This window comes from Triturus cristatus, chromosome 12 (genome assembly GCF_964204655.1).
Source record: "Triturus cristatus chromosome 12, aTriCri1.1, whole genome shotgun sequence".
NCBI classification, from domain to species: Eukaryota; Metazoa; Chordata; class Amphibia; order Caudata; family Salamandridae; genus Triturus; species Triturus cristatus.
In genome coordinates this window covers 775493211-775511809 of record NC_140595.1, presented here as the reverse complement: position 1 = coordinate 775511809, position 18599 = coordinate 775493211, and the positions used below count along the sequence as shown (strand labels likewise).

At 47.9% G+C, this 18599-nt stretch overlaps 1 protein-coding gene across 1 annotated transcript in view; it reads right to left on the bottom strand.

Moving 5' to 3' along the window:
• Positions 1-18599, bottom strand: part of DNAH2 (dynein axonemal heavy chain 2) — a 2945517-nt gene that overhangs the window by 1001152 nt on the left and 1925766 nt on the right. Inside the window, exon 57 of the mRNA XM_085638712.1 lies at positions 13085-13245. Coding sequence (XP_085494838.1) covers positions 13085-13245 — 161 coding nt within the window. The remainder of the gene's footprint in view (positions 1-13084; positions 13246-18599) is intronic.

Sequence of the window (18599 nt, the reverse complement as noted above, 5' to 3'; positions counted from 1 at the left end):
AATGGGCTCCTTACCTTTAGGGTGCCTACACCCTTTGTATGTCCACTCCCTCTGGGGAGGGGCCATACTCCTAACTCTATTGGCTAGAATCCTCTAAAACAATATGAGGATTTTGAAAGGAGGGGGTCACTTCACCTCAGAGGACATTAGGAGTGGCCCTGGCTGAGAGGTGACACTTACTTGCTTACTCATTTTCCCACTGACTTTGTTGCTAAAAGTGGGGCTTGGTAAGGGGGGCGGGCCTCTTCACTAGTTGGAGAGGCCTTGCTCAGCATAACAAAAGGGCGGGAAGCCTTTGAGGCTCACCACCCTTCAATACTGTTCCTGCTTGGGAGTAGGTGTGAAGCATCTCCACCCAGAGCAGGCTTTGTTTCTGGCCCACAAGAGCAAAAGGCTCCTACCTAAGGGGCCAGAAACATGTCTAGAGGTGGCAGGCTGGTACAGACCAGTCAGGCACACACTAGTGGGTTGGTAGGTTTTCAGAGTTTACCTCTGAGGTGCATTTATTAAAGAATACAACACTGGCATCAGTGTGGGCTTATTAATTTGAGATGTTCAGTGCCAAACAACTTAGAATTCGGTGAAGCCATTATGGAGCTGTGTAACTTGTAATGACAAGCTCCCAGCCCATGTACTTAGGTTGGCTTCATTAGGTGCATATAATGTCTAAGAATGGACTTAGACAGTATAGGGGCATATCTGCTCATGCAGTTATGCCCTCACATGAGGTATAGTGCACCCTGCCTTAGGGCTGTAAGGCCTGCTGAAGGGGTGACTTACCTATGCCTCTTGCAGTGATGGTATAGGCCTGGCTCACAGGTATGTGTGCCAGGTCGACTCTTCACTTTTATCTGCACCAAAATATGCAGGCTGCTGTGGCAGTGTGAATGTGTTTGATGAGGAGTCTTTTAGGGTGTCACAAAGCATGCTGCAGCCCTTAGAGACTATCTCTGGTCACAAGGCCCTTGGCATCAATGGTACCTTTTACAAGGGACTTATATTTGAGACAGAGGTGTGCCAACTGTGGAAGTAATGGTACAGTTTTGGTAAAGAACCAGGCACTGGGAAGCTGGTTAGCAGGAACCTAGTGCACACTCGGTCACAGATGCATCAGAGTCAGGCAGAAAGCGAGGGGTAACCATGCCAAAGGGGTACATTACTACATGTGTTGCCAGAGAGTAACTAAACTTGCAATGACCTTACCCAGACACCTAGCCAGAATTTTGGAATAGATCTTAGCATCACTGTTCATCAAGGATATAAGTCTGCACGACCCAGTACTTATGGAAGGTTTTTTCTTTATAGTAAAAACAGCAATATTAGATCTTGACCAAGATTCTGGTGCTTCCCTCACCAAGCTGCACTGCTCTAAATAAAGTACACATGTTTGGAACAAAAAAGCGAACAGAGCTCTAATAGAATCCCATCAGAACCCACCTCTTTCCCTGATGGTAAACTTTTAATAGCTGCAGCGATTTTGGGTAGAGTAACAAAGTCATTCATTTCTGATCTCTCTGCCTCGGACAATGTCTCAAGATGTACCTCATGAAGAAAATAATTTGTCATGCGTATTGTAGCACTGGCTTCATCTAAATACAGTTTCTGATAATAATGCTGAAAAACCTTTGTTATGTCCTCTTGCCCATACAATAGCTCCCCTGGTCATTTGGGATTGTTGAAATCATACTCCTCTCTTTGATGCACTATTCGTTATATTTTCTTGCTCTAATCAGGCCAATTCCACCCACAGTTCCTGTAGTATACAGGTCTGTTGTCTTTCTCTATTGAATGAATAACTAATAGCCTCTCCCCTTATTCCTCATTTATATGCATCCCAAACTACTCTGGGTGGACCCGTAACCCAATTCCACCTGAAGTAGTCTGGGATCCATTGCTTCATATGTTTAATGTACCTAGGGTCAAGAAGTAGAGTCTGCTTGAACGTCCAACATCATCTAAGGTTAGCCATGTGTTGAGCCTTTAAATCCAGAACCCAGGGATTATGATCTGATGATATTTTGGGATACTTTGCCAACAGCACATTGTTTAATAAGCTTGGGAATAATACAAAATAATCTAATCTTGTATATTTTTATGAAGAAATTAATAAATGATATATCCTGGATCTGATCTATTAAATTCTACCCAGGAATCAATGAGACCACGCACTTTCTTTAAATCTAGCAGTGCCCTATGCATTATAGGTTTCCAACCCTTGTATACTGATTTGGTATTGCTAATTGAATAGCTTTTTATTTTGCCACATATTATAATTGGAGTCGGCCACTGTTCTAGCTCGATTGTCAGGCATCCAGTCATCAAAGGATCATCTGTAATAGGACCATATACAGAACAACAGTAAGTATCTTAATGCTTGGTGAGTGCACCTCTACTATTACTCAGCTCCCGAATTTACCCGAGTCTTTCTGTTTAACACTGCAGACACTCATTTTGGCCAAAGTAGCCATAAAGACATGTCTTGCATTGTACATGCTAGCAGCTCATAACCCAAAGCATACAATACATATTCCTTCACACGCATATTGGTTCCCATGCAGAATATAAGCTTCCTGCATGTATTTCAGCTCAGGTTTATATGATCTTCATTCTTCCGCAACAATATTTATTTTTTTAACATCAATCAGGCCCCTGACATTCATAGTTAAAATCTGTAACTTATCCCTAGCATCACTCATTATCAAAAAATAAGCAACAAACTATAGACACTACTATCCAATTCTGTCCCAGTGCTTGTTCCTGGAGTCTCATTTGAGCACTGCAATTTCTATGGCAAAATCCAAGTCTGTTTATTACCCCTAGCTTTACCTTAAACATTGTATTTTGAACACATCCTTCTCCAGGCTTGAACTGCCTACTCTGCACCCATCCCACACATTCCTTCTCTAATACTTTACCATCCACCTTCCCCCACAACCCCAACCCACCGACCCCCCTGTCCCATCCCACTGTCCCCAGGCCCCTCCTTCCACCCTTGCCCTACTGGCCTACCCATACTGGGAAACATACACAACCAAGAGTCTTTGTTCGCGTCAGTGATGGACTCTCCTTTCTCCACCCAATAATACTCTAATTTTATTTCTGTCCCTCTGCCCTTCACCACCCTACCTGTCCTCATCATTTTCAAATATATACATTTTAATACAATCACTTCAACATTCTTTTATATCATATCTTAACTGGGCAGTCCACTGGTACAGTGACTCGAGATATTCAATCAATCAGTAGATTTGTAGAGTGCTACTTGTCACCCATGAGGGTAAGCAGGCGCTGGCTGGGTCCAGCTGATTAGCTGAATAGCCAGGTCTTCAGGGGCTTTTGGAACTCTGGAAGAGATGGGGAGGTGCATACATGAAAACTCTGGTGGTAAGGGGCAATGAAAACTGTCTAATGCCCTCCTTGCCATGAGAGATACTCTCATGGCGAGGGGGGCACTGTTTGTTTTATTTTCAAGAAGACAATACTGCTTCACAAGGTAAACTTATAAGAGAGTTACACTTTGTGGTTCATTTACTGCATTTGGCAATAGAAAACGTACTAGTGTATATTTACTACAAAGTATAGACTTACATGTCTCCACCTTGTGAATTCATTGGGTGGATTCATTGGGTGGAGTCTAATTTATAAGTGTAAAGTTACTACTTACAACTTTTCGCATGTAGGCTGAAATCTCTACCACTGGGGCACAGATTTCCCTTATGGTAAAATATAGGGATAGTTCAAAAGTTTACAAAAAATAGCAAACATATGTTTAGGATAAATATTAATGTAAATGAATGTAAAATATTTAATTGTTGAAGAAAATAAAAGCACCCTAGTATTTCTGACTTAATTTTGAACTAAATGTTTAATTCATTTGAATATAAGAAACCAATTTTTTTTCCTCAAGATTTGAATAAAAAACACCTACAGTATAAAATGTATATTTATTCATTGTGTAGTATACTTATTAACAGTTATGCACAGAATGATTTTTAAAAAGCATTATTTTTAAAATTAGTTACATCATTTTTTTTATTGAAAAATGTTACTAACACGTTGTAATAAATTATTCATTATGTCTAATTTATATATATATATATATATATATATATATATATATATATATATATATATATATATATATATATATATATATATATATATATTATTGTTCAACATTAAAATTATTTATATTTTTTGAAAAAGTTGAAATAAGTTAATTTAATTTAACAGCACTTCTAACGGGCTTTTATTTTAAGTCCCAGCCTCTATTATTTTTTATGGGAGGGTGTTGCAGTACTTCTGTTTGGCCATGTGTGGTGCTGGACTTACTCTAGCTCTGTACTGGAGTTACTAGTTTTGGGCAATTTTAGGAATTTGATGCTACTGTCAGGAATCTCACAGCTCTTATATTCTAGCAGTGTCACACTTCCTACAGCACTCTCAAGCCATTGTAGCAGCCTCTGCCTTTCTGAATGAGCCCTCAGACCATCCGAGGTATGCGTTTTGGTCAGTGCAAATCAGAACTTGGTAAAGAGAACTGTCCATCGTGAAAGGGTCCTCTTTTACAATACCTTATCTTTCCTCACACCTGCACACAAGGACCTCTCCAGCCACTCAATAGTCTTTTGTACGGTCATGTATAAACTCAACGCCCTTCTTTGATCACAGCAGTGAAATCTCTCCTCCTCCTTTAAAGGGTACTATGGCGAACAGAGCACTGGCAGAGTGATCGATTGGCTAAGGTGGAAGGGTGTAACAACTTTGGAAGGGAAGGACGCCCTTGTCCAAGCACCAACTTGTCCTGAAAGAAGGTGGTTAAAGGAAGCTCTATCGACAACTCCTGTAGTTCACTCACATGGCACGCTGATGTGATGACAAGAAGAAAAACTGTATTCAGTGTTAAGAGCCTTAAGGAACAGTTGTGCATAGACTCATAAGGCATGCACATAAACAATGTCAAGACCAGGTTCAGGTCCCACTGCGGCATTATAAATAGCTTGGGGGTGAGTTAAAGGGCGGAACATGCGGGTCAAACCTTTAATAAAATACATCACAATCGGTGACTTAAACGAACAAGTTACTTAACTTCGGTAACAATGTATCTGTAAGAGATATTTGTAGGTATAGATTCCTTACCTTAGAATGACCCCCAGGCATCAGACTGGATCCGGAGACATTTTTCTTAGCAGTACCGCTACGCGTTGGTCGGTGGTGTCGGTCGACTCCACGTTCATCGTCGGCGTTGTGGTAGCCAGGATGACGTTGCGGTGTCTACTTAGACGCTTCCCCTGCGAGCTGATGTCAGTTCTGACACGTCTTTCCATGCCAGAAGCGCAGAGACATGCAAGACACTGACCACTGGTGCACATCACTAGGGCCCTGTAAGGGAGTCCCTATCCCTAGAAGTCAGTTTGCAGAACGGGGAGGATGGGTGGGGCGGTAAGGAATCTATAACTGCTAATGTCTCTTACAGATACATTGTTACCAAAGTTAAGTAACTTGTTTACCTGAAAGAAACCGTAGTTATAGATTCCTTTCCTTAGGCTAAATACCCCAGCAATGCTAACCCCGGAGGTGGGTCTGCGAACTAAGTTCACACCAGGAAGTCCTGGAGAACAGAACGTCCGAAAAAGCCGTCTCTCCGGACTTGGCTGTCCAGGCAGTAATGCTTGGTGAACGTGTGCAAAGATGCCCACGTGGCTGCCTGACAAATGTCAAGTAAGGGAACTCCGCGTCCCAAAGCAGTAGGGGCTGCCGTCGCCCTGGTATAGTGGGCGCCCAATCCCACTAGAGGTTCCTTTTTTGCCAAAGAATAACAGATCTTGATACATAGGACAACCCATCAAGAGATGGTACGTTTTTGCACTGCCCGACCTTTCTTAACGCCCACATAATCCACGAAGAGTTCATTGTGCACCCGGAAGTCTTTTGTGCGGTCAAGGTAGAAAAACAGCGCGCACTTTGGGTCAGATAGTGGAGTCTCTCCTCCTCTTTGGAAGGGTGCGGAGGCGGGAAGAAGGTGGGCAATGTGATGGTCTGACCTATATGGAAGGAAGTAATCGCTTTGGGCAGAAAAGAGGACCTAGTATGGAGGACTACCTTGTCCGGATGGACAGAAAGAAAGGGAGGTTTAGAAGATAAAGCCTGAAGCTCACTCACCCTACAAACAGTGGTGATGGCAAGCAAGAAAACAGTCTTCAAAGTGAGGAGACGAAGAGGCAAATTATCTAGTGGCTCAAAGGGAGCATACATAAGTACAAGGTTCAAGTCCCACTGGGGCATTACAAAAGGAGAAGGAGGAAAGAAATGAGTAATGCCCTTCAGGAATCTGTTAACAATCGAGGACTTGAAAAGAGAAGGCTGATCAGGAAGGCGAAGAAAGGCCGAAATGGCCAAAAGATAGCACTTAAGTGTGCCCAGAGCAGAGCCCTGCAGGGACAAAGAAAGAATGAAGAGGAAAATCTCTAAAAGAGGGGCAGAGAGGGGATCCACAGCCTTTGCTGTGCACAATGCCACAAATTTGTTTCATCTACAGGCGTATATCGTTTGGTGGAGGGACGCGTGGCTGCCAAGATGACGTTACAGACTTTGGGAAGGTCGAAAGCTGTCAACTGTCACCGCTCAATCTCCACATAAGGAGGTGGAGGACGTCCCCTGCTGCTGTGACAGAAGATCCTCCCGAAGAGGCAGTCTGATCAGAGGATCAATGGCCATGCTCAAGAGCTCGGGATACCAGACTCTTCGTGCCCAGTCCGGGGCCACAAGAATTACTTGGGCCCAGTCATGCTTGATCTTCTTCAGCACTCTGGGTAGAAGTGGTACAGGTGGAAAGGCGAGCAGGAGGCCGCAATTCCACTTACGACGAAAGGTGTCACTGAGCGAGTGCTGCCTTGGAAACTCCAATGCGCAGAACTGCTGACATTGCGCGTTCTCTTCGGTGGCGAATAGATACAAGGCTCTCCCCACTGCTGAAAGAGACCTTGGACCACCTCCAAGTGAAGACGCCATTCGTGATCCATCATGCACTGAGATTGACTGCCCTGGCGTTCAGGGAACCAGCCAGGTGTTGAACCACCAGGAAAATATGCCCTGATGTTCCAGCCATGTCCAAAGGCGAAGAGCTTCTTGACATAGGGTCAGAGTCATTCTCACTGAAATCCAGGATAGAGGTTGAAACATCGGTATCATAGCCCAAATATCCCAGACTCGCTGCTCGGGAGGATAGGCCCGAAACTGAGCTGTATCAAGAACTGCTCCTATGAAAAGGAGCTTCCGAGAGGGAATCAGGTACGACCTTGGCACGTTGATAGTGAACCCCAGCGAATGCAGGAGGTCCGCCATAGTCTAGAGGTAGGAGACGACAGCCTGGGAAAAGCCCGCCTTCAACAGCCAGTCGTCGAAATAGAGGAAGACTGTAACCCCTGATCTACACAGATGAGCTGCAATCACTGCCATCACTTTTGTGAACACCAGAGGGGCGCTGGTAAGGCCAAAGGGGAGCACGGTAAACTGAAATTGCTTGTGGCCAACTGTGAACGGCAGGTAGCGCCTGTGGGCATGCAGGACAGGGATGTGAAAATAAGCGTCCTGTAAGTCCAACTCTACCATCCAGTCTCCAGGGTTGAGGGCAGATAGGACCTGAGCCAAGGTTAACAGTTTGAACTTCTCCTTCCGGAGGAAACGGTTGATGTCCCTGAGGTCTAAGATAGGACGCAGGCCTTTGTCCTTCTTGGGTACCCAGAAGAGGTGGGAGTAACAACCACAACCCACTTCTGGCACAGGGACTCGCTCGATAGCTCCCTTGGCCAAGAGAGCCGTAACTTCCTGGTGGATAAGGGCCAAGTGATCCTCCGACATGCGATGGAGTGTTGGTAGCATGTAGGGATGGGTAGTCTCGAAGGGGAGGGAGTAACTCCTTCGGACTATCTGCAAAACCCACCTGTCCGACGTGATGTTATGCCAGTGGGGGCGGATCCTGCCGCCAACTGGCAACTGGTGGCCCTGAAAAGTCTGACTAGGAAGGTTTGGAGGCTGCTGCAGGGGGTGCATTGGTGGACTGGCTCATCCTCTGGCCCCCAGACCTGCGACGCTGGGTCCCACGTCCCCGGCCACGCAGAGGCTGGGCAGCTTGCGCGGGCCTGTGGCTCCGGGAGGAATGTGGTGGGGCACCCCTTCTATAGCCACAAAAGGGGAAAAAGGCAGACTGCATGGGGCCTGAAGTGACTGCGAGGCCCAAGGACCTGGCTGCAGCCTGGAAGTCCTTGAAACGCTCGAGTGAGGTGTCCGCCTTGTCACCAAACAGGCGACTACCAATAAAGGGCATGCCCAAAAGGATAGATTGGATATCCCCAGAGAAGTCAGAGTTCCTCAGCCAGGCATAGCACCTCAGGGCTACCGACGTGGAAACCTTTCTACCCAATGAGTCAGCGGTGTCTAGCCAACAACCGGATGGTAAACTTATCTGCTACTCGAACACCATGCAACAGCTCGGGTGACCACGGCCCAAGCCTCCTTCAGGCACTGTGGTAGCACTTGAGCAACCATGTCCCACACCGTGTGTGCATAACCACCCAAAAGACATGCTGTGTTCACTAACCGCAGTCCTAAGCTGGCGGAAGAAAACATCTTTCCAAGATGGTCCAGCTTCTTGGATTCCCCATCTTGGAGAGCTGTAGGGAATGTGCTTCCTTTGGAGGAAGAGGCTTGGTCCACCAAGCTGTCGGGGGTAGGGTGTTGAGAGGGGAAAAGTGAGTCGTGGCGTTGGGCAATCATCCTGTCCACAGGAGCCCCTGTGCTGGGCTTGGACCAAGTGCCCAGTAGGATGTCAGTGAGGGCCTCATTGAAAGGCAGCAGGGGCTCCAAAAAGGCTGCTGCTGGCTGAAGCACTTCGTCCTGTCTGCCACCGTAGGAAGCTCAAGGCCCAAGGCCTCAGCCGCTCTACGCAACACCACAGCCTAAGAGGCTCCCTCCTCCATAGCCACAGTAGGGGGAGAAAGCATACCAAGGTCTGGCGAAGTATCCAGACCACTGGCGTCACCCAACTCCTCTCTCCAGTCCGGCTCTTCAAGCTAGTCTGCTAGAGTGTCAACAGATCCCTCCCATTCCTCCTCACCTTCCTCTGGCTGCCAGTCAGGGCGAAAAGGAACACTAGGAAAGAACAGTGGCACAAAAGTACCGGTCGGCGCTGGTCCGGCTCCGTCTCCATGTCGGGGTTGAGGCTGGGGTCAACGCCGGTTGGGGGCACAACCGGCATCGGGGGCATCGTCACTGGATTCGATGCCGGGAAGGGTACCATGAGGTCGACCAGCACCGATCCAGATCCAGGCCTGGTTCCTTGGGGGCCCTCCAGCGCCGGTGCTGAAGTCGGTGGACTCACAGGCCCAGGGCCCCCAGCCGAGTCCGCGGGGCCCAAAGGCACACCAGCAGAGACGGGCTGCCCAAAGATGCTATGCGCAAGAGAAACAATTGATCAACGGAATGCTGGACAATGCAAACATTCACCCCCAATCAAAAGGATCTGCGTCTTATTCATCATTCTTTTGCTCACAACACCACCCCAGTTTGGACCCAGCCATATGCAAATCAGTCTTGACCCTGTTCCTTATGGGAATAGTCCAGCCCGAACTGCCAAGCCAGATCCTCCCTGGACTGGAAACAAGCATCCTGGGACCAGTTTCAGGGCTTCACCCTTCATCTGCCAGGCTAGCTTGAATCCAGTGGTGTAGTGAGCACAGGACCCACGTCTGGGCACACCCTTCCCAATTAGGGCAACATATGCAAAAGAAACAATTGATGGACGGAATGCTGGACAATGCAAACATTCACCCCCAGTCACAAGGATCTGGGTTTAATCCATCATTCTTTTGCTCACCACACCACCCCAGTTTGGACCCAGCCATATGCAAATCAGTCTTGACCCTGTTCCTTATGGGAACAGTCCAGGCCGAACTGCCAAGCCAGGTTCTCCTTGGACAGGAAACAAGCATCCTGGGCCCGGTTTCAGGGCTTCAACCTTTATCTGCCAGGCCAGCTTGAATCCAGTGGTGTAGTGAGCACAGGATCCACGTGTAGGCATACCCTTCCCACTTAGGGCAACATATGCAAAAGAAACAATTGATGGACGGAATGCTGGACAATGCAAACATTCACCCCCAGTCACAAGGATCTGGGTTTAATCAATCATTCTTTTGCTCACCACACCACCCCAGTTTGGATCCAGCCATATGCAAATCAGTCTTGACCCTGTTCCTTATGGGAACAGTCCAGGCCGAACTACCAATCCAGGTCCTCCCTGGACAGGAAACAAGCATCCTGGGACAGGAAACAAGCATCCTGGGACCGGTTTCAGGGCTTCACCCTTCATCTCCCAGGCGAATGGGTTTAATCCATCATTCTTTTGCTCACCACACCACCCTAGTTTGGACCCAGCCATATGCAAATCAGCCCGAACTGCCAAGCCAGGTCCTCCCTGGACCGGAAACAAGCATCATGGGACTGGTTTCAGGGCATCACCCTTCATCAGCCAGGCTAGCTTGAAACCAGTATGCAGCACTTCGTAGAAAGCGTGAAGCTGGGAAGGGGATGCTCTGGCTCCCGGAAAGGGAGGGAAACACGGAGTCGTCCCAGAAGCGGGGTCCGAAGGAGGAGCCGGAGAGAGACGATGCTCCGATTCCCGCATCGCATCGGCCAACAGACAGGGAGAAGGTGAAAAGCGACGATGCTTCGTCACCTTCTTCTTGTGCTTCGACTTACCCGAGGAATGCGCAGACTTCGATGACGAGTGGTGATGGCTCTGCGACCAGCCCTGAGACCGTCCTCATGACCGGGACCTCATGCAGAGGGGAGCCGACTGCCAGGTCTCCAGAAGCTTTCGGCACTGCTCCCGCAAAAACTTCTGGTTCATGGCTTGACAGTCGGAGCACAACTTCGGATCGTGGTCGCGCTCCAGGCACCAGATGCACATGAGGTGCGGATCCGTGACAGACATCAGCTTGTGACAGGAGTCACAAGGCGTGAAGTAGGTCCGACGGTGGGGCATCCCTACATGCACCAGGAGTCGAAGGACTCGAAAAAGATGTCTACAAAAGTCAAAAAAGGTTTTGTCAAAAAGTAACTAAAGGGCACGCTCTCTCCGGATCTGCGCTGGCTGGTGCGGAAAAAGAAAGACTGACATCAATGCACAAGGGCGGCGTCTAAGTAGACATGGTGATGTCATCCCGGCGACCACGACAAACGTAGAGTCGACCGACGTCACCTACCGGCGCGCAGGGGTACTGCTAAGAAGAAAGTTCACCCGATCCAGTCTGACGCCTGGGGGTAATTCTTAGGTAAGGAATGTATAACTACAGTCTCTTTCAGATAAGGACAGTTGGTACAGTAAACACAGAAAGGCAGAGAAGGCCAAAGGATAATCCTTCACAGTACCTACTGCTAGACCTTGCTGGGCTAAAGAGAGATCTAACAAAAGGACAACTGAGAGTTTCAATAAAGGCAAGAGCAGGAACAACAAGCACCGGTAATGTAAACGTGTCTAGCATGTATTGTAACGCATGCCTGTAATACTCAAGTGGCACAGGGTGCTGTCATTACTTTATGCATAAGAAATTGTGAAACAGAACTGTGGAATTCTGTGCTGCTATACTGATGACATTATTATGGTGACAATGATGACATTTAGCCAGAAGCTAAAAAGGAAATGTGGCACCAAGAGCCCATTTGATTTTCCATACTTTTCACTTGTTTCCCCACTTTTGGTGAAATGACATGCATGGTTACAAAACAAAGGAGCTACTATGCATACATTGCCTTCGCTCCCTGTGGCAAGAAGAGTGTGGCAGTTATGAGACTGTAGTTTATTTGTCTTGCCCTAGCACCTTTGCAGAAAACATGATTGTGCCTGGTGGCTAAAAGGTGGGACAAGGGTTCAGGCCTGTGATGCTATCAGCAGTCAAAGGGTGTGGGAGGTCACTTCTGCTATTTCGGGCATTCAGGTGAATCAAGGTCATTCACAGCATCTGCTGCCCAGCAAGCTGCTGTCTTGTCCCAGATGGAGGAAAGGAGCACTAGATATCACCCACCAGTGGTAGGTCGGTTCAACACTTTCAGCAGCTTTCACATTAGGGTCATGTCAGTTGAGTGTCTGCTCCAGAATGAGACGGCCTGCAGCCCTCAAATCAGCAAACGTGATTGCATAGCATCTGCAGTGGTACCATACAACCCCAACAGCGCAATATTACTAGAAATAGGGGGCCTCATCTCTGAAAGGATGCCACTAAACTAGCAGAAAAGGTTTCCTATCCACAACTAAATTTTCTGAAGAGCCTCAAAAGCCTATGGAGGGTTCATTACTAGTGATTTTCAGAATGAAGGAGATCAGCTCGTATTGTCAGTAGAACAGTTTTTCCTGCAAAGGAAAATCTGTCATATATTTTTCTGGCAATCACACCCAGAGCAGAGGTTGCAGCTCTAAACAGAGCACAATTTACATAGAGGATGGTGCAAAATTTACCTTTTACAGATGCTTCTCTACCATCAGGACTGTGATAAGATAGACATCCCACCTGGTCTGTCTCTACTCAAAAGGTTATCCGCTGGAAATTCAGAACAAGGCACCAGTGCACTATTCAGACGGCCATCCCACTTAGTCTGTCTCTACTCAAAAGGTTATCCACTGGAGATTCAGAATAAGGTACCAAAGTGCTATTCAGCTGGACATTCAACCTGGTCTGTCTGTACTCAAAAGGTTATCCGCTGGAGATTCAGAACAAGGGACCAAAGTATTATTCAGAGGGACATCCCACCTGGTCTGTCTCTACTCAAAAGGTTATCCACTGGAGATTCAAAACAAGGGACCAAAGTACTATTCAGATGGACATCCAACCTGGTCTGTCTCCACTCAAAAGGTTATCCGCTGGAGATTCAAAACAAGTACTATTAATTAAAACCTGAAGCACTCTTTAAACCATCACTCAGTTATCACTCCCATCATTCACCTGTCTGCTTCACACACTGCTCCCTGCTATAATAAGAAATAGAGTATGGGCTGCTGGGCTCATTCAAGAGCCTGAATCAAAGGACACACCTCTTCAAACTCATCAGCCTTGTAAAGATTGGGGACTTCTCCAGAACTCAAGATGTTGTTGATATCTTCCACAAAAGCCTCATCCACGATCTGGGTGTCGTTGAAGAGGAACACTGTAGGCTTATCTTCCACACCCGTCTGGCGATACAGCCTTTTAATATCTGCAAGGGAATACGCTCAAAGTTAATTATGAGGATAATTCATTATGGACTACAGTTTGGTCTGCCAAAAGCAAGTTCCCACGTGGAAAAATATGATTACTAACTTAGGTCACTGTGAAATCTGAAAACAAACGAATGATTCTGTTTGCTGATGTGTCAAGTATTGAGAGTTTGCAGATTCAGTGCCATGACACCATGCCCAAATATAAAGATCTACAAATTTCCTTTTGTGAAGGGTAATTATCTGAATCAGTACGAAGATTAATACAGGACTCTCATACAGGAGAAATCCTGTTACCTAAATTTGAATGTGGAACTTTCTGCATCGACTTACATTGCAAGATCATCTCTGTGACTTCCTACAGTGTTGGCTATGTCGTCTAACATTCTTTGGTATGGGGGTTAGCTCTTTACCTGTTTAACAACAGGCCGTGTACATTTCAGCCTGGCTGGGATCAACCAGAGGTTGAAGAGAACAGGATCCATACCTCAAGTCTCAGGATAGCCACATAGGATTCATTTACACACCATCTATGTAAATAGTACAGTTTAACAGCCAGTCATTATCATGAAAACCTGACAGAAATTTGACCCACTTGGACCTGAAGTGGATACCGCTGCTGGACATTTTCCTCTATCAGATCCCGGATTATTTCCATCCGCCCACAGCTCTTTCACATAGACAATCCACTGAAACGTTTTCCATGGGATGTAAGGCAAGAACAGGAAATGCCTCACCATCTCCTGATGTCAATGGAAATGAACCCCCCTTGATCTAGAAGTAGAACCCTATAACCTCTTGTGACATCACTTCCTGAATATCACCAAGCTCCCCAGCCTTGAAGAGCCCAGTCAACGGAAGAGGGTGAGGAGGAGATCTTTGTGTGTATTTCTGTAAATAATTAAATTAGATATTCAAGGTTACAGACAGTGGTCACGGCTATCTTCAGCTTCTCAAGGCTATGAAGTCTCAGCCAAGTCAGTAGTCAACCTAATTTTCTACTCTGCAGTACTCTCAATTCTAAGGGATCAATTATTATTGCAGCCAGTTAGCCAAACAGGGTAGGGAATAATCACACCTACTGTGGCGGATGGGCCAAAGAGGCAAAGCTTCCCACGGCAGAGGCCACTGGGCCTGCCCTTGGCATCCCAGCAGCTCTCCACCTCAATGCCTGGTGCCCGCAACTGTCACTTTTAGTCCCATTTGGAAACACCCCAATACTACTGGGCAACTAGCAGTTAGACTGGTTGGAGTGGGGAATAACTGCGTGCTAACTGAATTGCCACAGAATTCCGCATGATGCTTGAAGCAAGTAGCATGCGGGAGCAAGGGTTTCTCTGCGGGGTGGGAGTTAAGGCAGGTGTTTGGGTGACTGAGGTTGGGAGGGGAAAGTGCCCTGGCAGGGAGACCATGGCATTCTCCATGCTTGCCGTAGAAAGAGGTGCAGTGTCGGCAGATGCAGTGGGGCAGAGGCTTGGCAGCCGAAGCCTCAAGGAATGTTACTGGCTGTTCCTTCTGGCCGGGATCACTTGGTCCGATATTCCTGACCCAGAGAAAAGCCTCTGCGGGACCCCTTCCAGAGAAAACCCGCTGCAGGACTGCCCAATCGGGATGGGGCAGAGAGGGTTCACACACAGAATTCTGTTCTGCCGACTCTGAATCAGGGCCTAAACAAAAGGGACATGGCTTGGAGAAGTGGGATTTTTCTCAAATTATGGTAGTGCTCCCTCTTCCTCAAACTCTAAGTGATCTCCTAAATCTTATTGATCAAAAATGAACAGAGTTGGTTCACTGCTTAAGCATTTGTTTCCACCCAGTGATGAGAGGATGTTCGTTGTCGATCCTGACATCACCATCATGTGTAGATAGGTGCAACCTTTGCGACTGACGAGATTAATGGAAGGTTGTGGCTGGGGGGAACACGGCCCACCGTGTCAGTAGGAACAATAAGCAGAACAGTGTATTCAATTATATTGCTAAGAACACAAGTCGGGTGCTTCACGGTGAGGGAAGTCACCACATGTTCTTCAACGAGGACAAAGTCCACGCGAAAGAAACTCACCATCGCAAGGAAGTCCCATTCTTGTGTACTTTATTCATAAGCCACATTTCTCATATCCCTGGTCAAACGCTTGCCAACAAGTGCTTGGTCGCTGGATAGTTATATTCAAGCGGATTTCCCAGTCCTCTGGGCTGGCATCAGGTTTGGATTGGGATCACAAACCGGCCTGGGCACATAAAAAAAAGTGTCCCAAATGCCCCCTGCATCCCCTCAATTAGCATACATTAATGGGCCGGCCCAGCGAGAGAAAGGGAGTGATAGCTCCACCCATCTGCCTCTAGAAAGGCCACTCAGGCACCCACTGGGCCGCTGGCGGCATACTAACAGCAGAGACAGCCCCCAGGCTGCCCAAAAAAGCAGCAAACAACTGGAACTCGGCTACTGGCCCTCCAGCCATTTCCAGAGTGCCCACCATACAAATCCGACCCTGGCTTGTATCAATATTCCCATTCAAGTCACTAATATCAGACTCTAGTAGCAGCACGTGGTGCAACTCCACTTATCCCTTCGTGGCCTTGAGGGGAGTGTGGGAACCCACTGCAGAGCCAATACAACCCATCATTTATGGCATACTGGGCCAGTTCTAAGATTTTTGGGGCCCGAGCGCAGGGGAATGTGCAAGGCCCCTCTAATTTACATAAGTGATACCTTCAGGGCTCCGGATGCTGCTTTGTGGAGACTCTTACGGGGCCGCAGCTCCTCCTTTAAGCCTCCTACAAGCATATCTTTTACAGCTCATATTGGGCTGAATGTGTGAGAATTGCTTGGGGGCTGAGATTTAAAACTGTGGGTGAGCTAAAGTGCTGGACAAAGGGCGTCCCGCAGTGTCTCTGAATGGGCAGCCGGCCTAATTGCAGGAGAAACCTGCAAAATGTGTTTCATTGCAAGTGGGACAAAAGGAAGTGTCCCCCTCCCTTAAGCCTGCCCGTACCATACCTGAGAGGCCCAGGGAGGGGGGCCTCCTCCCATGAGCCCAATTGCAAAGAGACAAACACGTTACTTACCTTAACTTTGGTAACGATATAGTTATAGATTCCTTACCTTAGAATTACCCCCAGACGAAGACTGGATGTGGAGAATTTTTCTTCAGCAGTACCCCTGCGCATCGGTAGGTGGCATCGGTCAACTCCACGTTCCTCGTTGGCATTGTGATCGCCGGAATGACGTCGCGGTATCTACTTAGACGCCGCTCCTGCGCGCTGACATCAGTTCTTTACACAACATTCCACGACATTCCACGCCAGAAGCACAAAGCCATGCAAGACACTGACCACTGGTGCACAAAACTAGGGCCCTGAAAGGGAGTCCCTTACTCTAGAAATCAGTTCACAGAATAGGGAGGATGGGTGGGGCGGCAAGGAATCTATAACTAATATATGTCTCTTACAGATATATTGTTACCGAAGGTAAGTAACTTGTTCATCTGAAAGAGACTATTAGTTATAGATTCCTTACCAACCCTGGAGGTTAGTCTGCGGACTAAGTTCACACCAGAAAGTCCTGGAGAACTGAACGGCCAAAGAAGCTGTCTCTCCGGACTTGACTATCCAGATGGCACTGAGGGGGATACCACGTCTGAGAGCAGTAGTGGCTGCCATCGCCCTGGTGGAATGGGTGCGCAACTGTACTGGAGGCTCATTTATCACCACGGAGTAACAGATTTTAATGCAAAGAACGACCCATGGAGAGATGGTTCATTTTTGCACGGCCCGACCTTTCTTGGCGCCCACATAGCCAACAAAGAGTTGACCATCCACTCGGAATTGTTTTGTGCAATCCAGATAAAATGATAGAAAAAGAACGTGCCAGGTGTTGAACCACTAGGGACATGCCCTGATGTTCCAGCCATGTCCTCTTGACATAGGGTCCATGACCCCGCCCTGTTTGTTGCAGTACCACATGGCGGTGGTGTTGTCGGTAAACACCTGCACTACTCTTCCTTTGACAGAAGGAAGGAATGCTTTTAGTGCAAGAAGGATCGCCCAGAGCTCCAGCAGGTTGATGTAGAGCCTGGACTCTGCCGGAGACCAGAAACCTCTGATCTCCGCCTCTCCCATGTGGCCACCCCATCGCAGAAGTGACGCATCTGTCATCACTGGGAAGTCTGGTTGGGGAAGGGAGAGGGTTCTGCTGTTGACCCAATCGTGGTTCGTTAGCCACCACTGCAATTAGTGTGCAATGCCCTCCGAGATCTGGACGACATCGGAAAGATTCCCCTGATGCTGCGCCCACTGGAACTTCAGGTCTCACTGCAGAGCTCGCACATGCCACCTGGCATAGTACAGCAGCAGGAATCCTCACCGAAACCCGGGATAGAGGCTGAAACATCGATATCATAGCCCGAATATCCCAGACTCGCTTTTCAGGAGGATAGGCCCGAAACTGCGCTGTATCAAGAACTGATCCGATGAAAGGGAGCTTCTGAGAGGGAATCAGGTGTGACTTCGGCACATTGATAGTGAGTGAAGGAGGTCCGCTGTAGTCTGGAGGTGGGAAACGACAGCCTGGGGCGAACTCGCCTTCAACAGCCAGTCATCGAGATAGGGGAAGACTGTAACCCCTGATCTGCGCAGATGAGCTGCGACTACGGCCATCACTTTCGTGTACACCCAAGGGGAGCTGGTAAGGCCAAAGGGGAGAACGGTAAACTGAAAAGGCTCGTGTCCTACCGTGAACCATAAGTACCATCCAGTCTCCAGGGTCGAGGGCAGACAAGACCTAAGCCAATGTCAACATTTAGAATTTCTCCTTCCGGAGGAAGCGGTTGATATCCCGGAGATCCAAGATAGGGCGCAAGCTTTAGTCCTTCTTTGGCACCAGGATGTAGCGGGAATAACAACCACGACCTACATTTGGCACAGGAACTTGCTCGCTGGCTCCCTTGGACAAGAGAGACGTAACTTCCTGACGGAGAAGTGCCAAGTGATCCTTCGACCTGCGATGGAGTGTTGGTGGCATAGAGGGAGGGGTAGCCTTGAAGGGGAGGGAGTAGCCCCTTCGGACTATCTGCAAAACCCACCTGTCCGACGTGATGTTGTGCCAGTTGGGGAGATGATGGCGAATCCTGCCACCCACTGGCAACTGGTGCCGTGAAAGGTCAGACTAGGAATGCTTAGAGGCCGATACAGATGGGGCATTGGTGGACAGGCTTGCCCGCTGGCCCCCGGACCCACAGCGCTGTGGACCTGGGTGGAACGTGGTGGGGCACCCCGTCTGTAGCCACAAAAAGGGCAAAAGGCAGACTGCATGGGGCTTGTCACCAAACAGGGACGGCCGTCAAAAGGCTTGTCC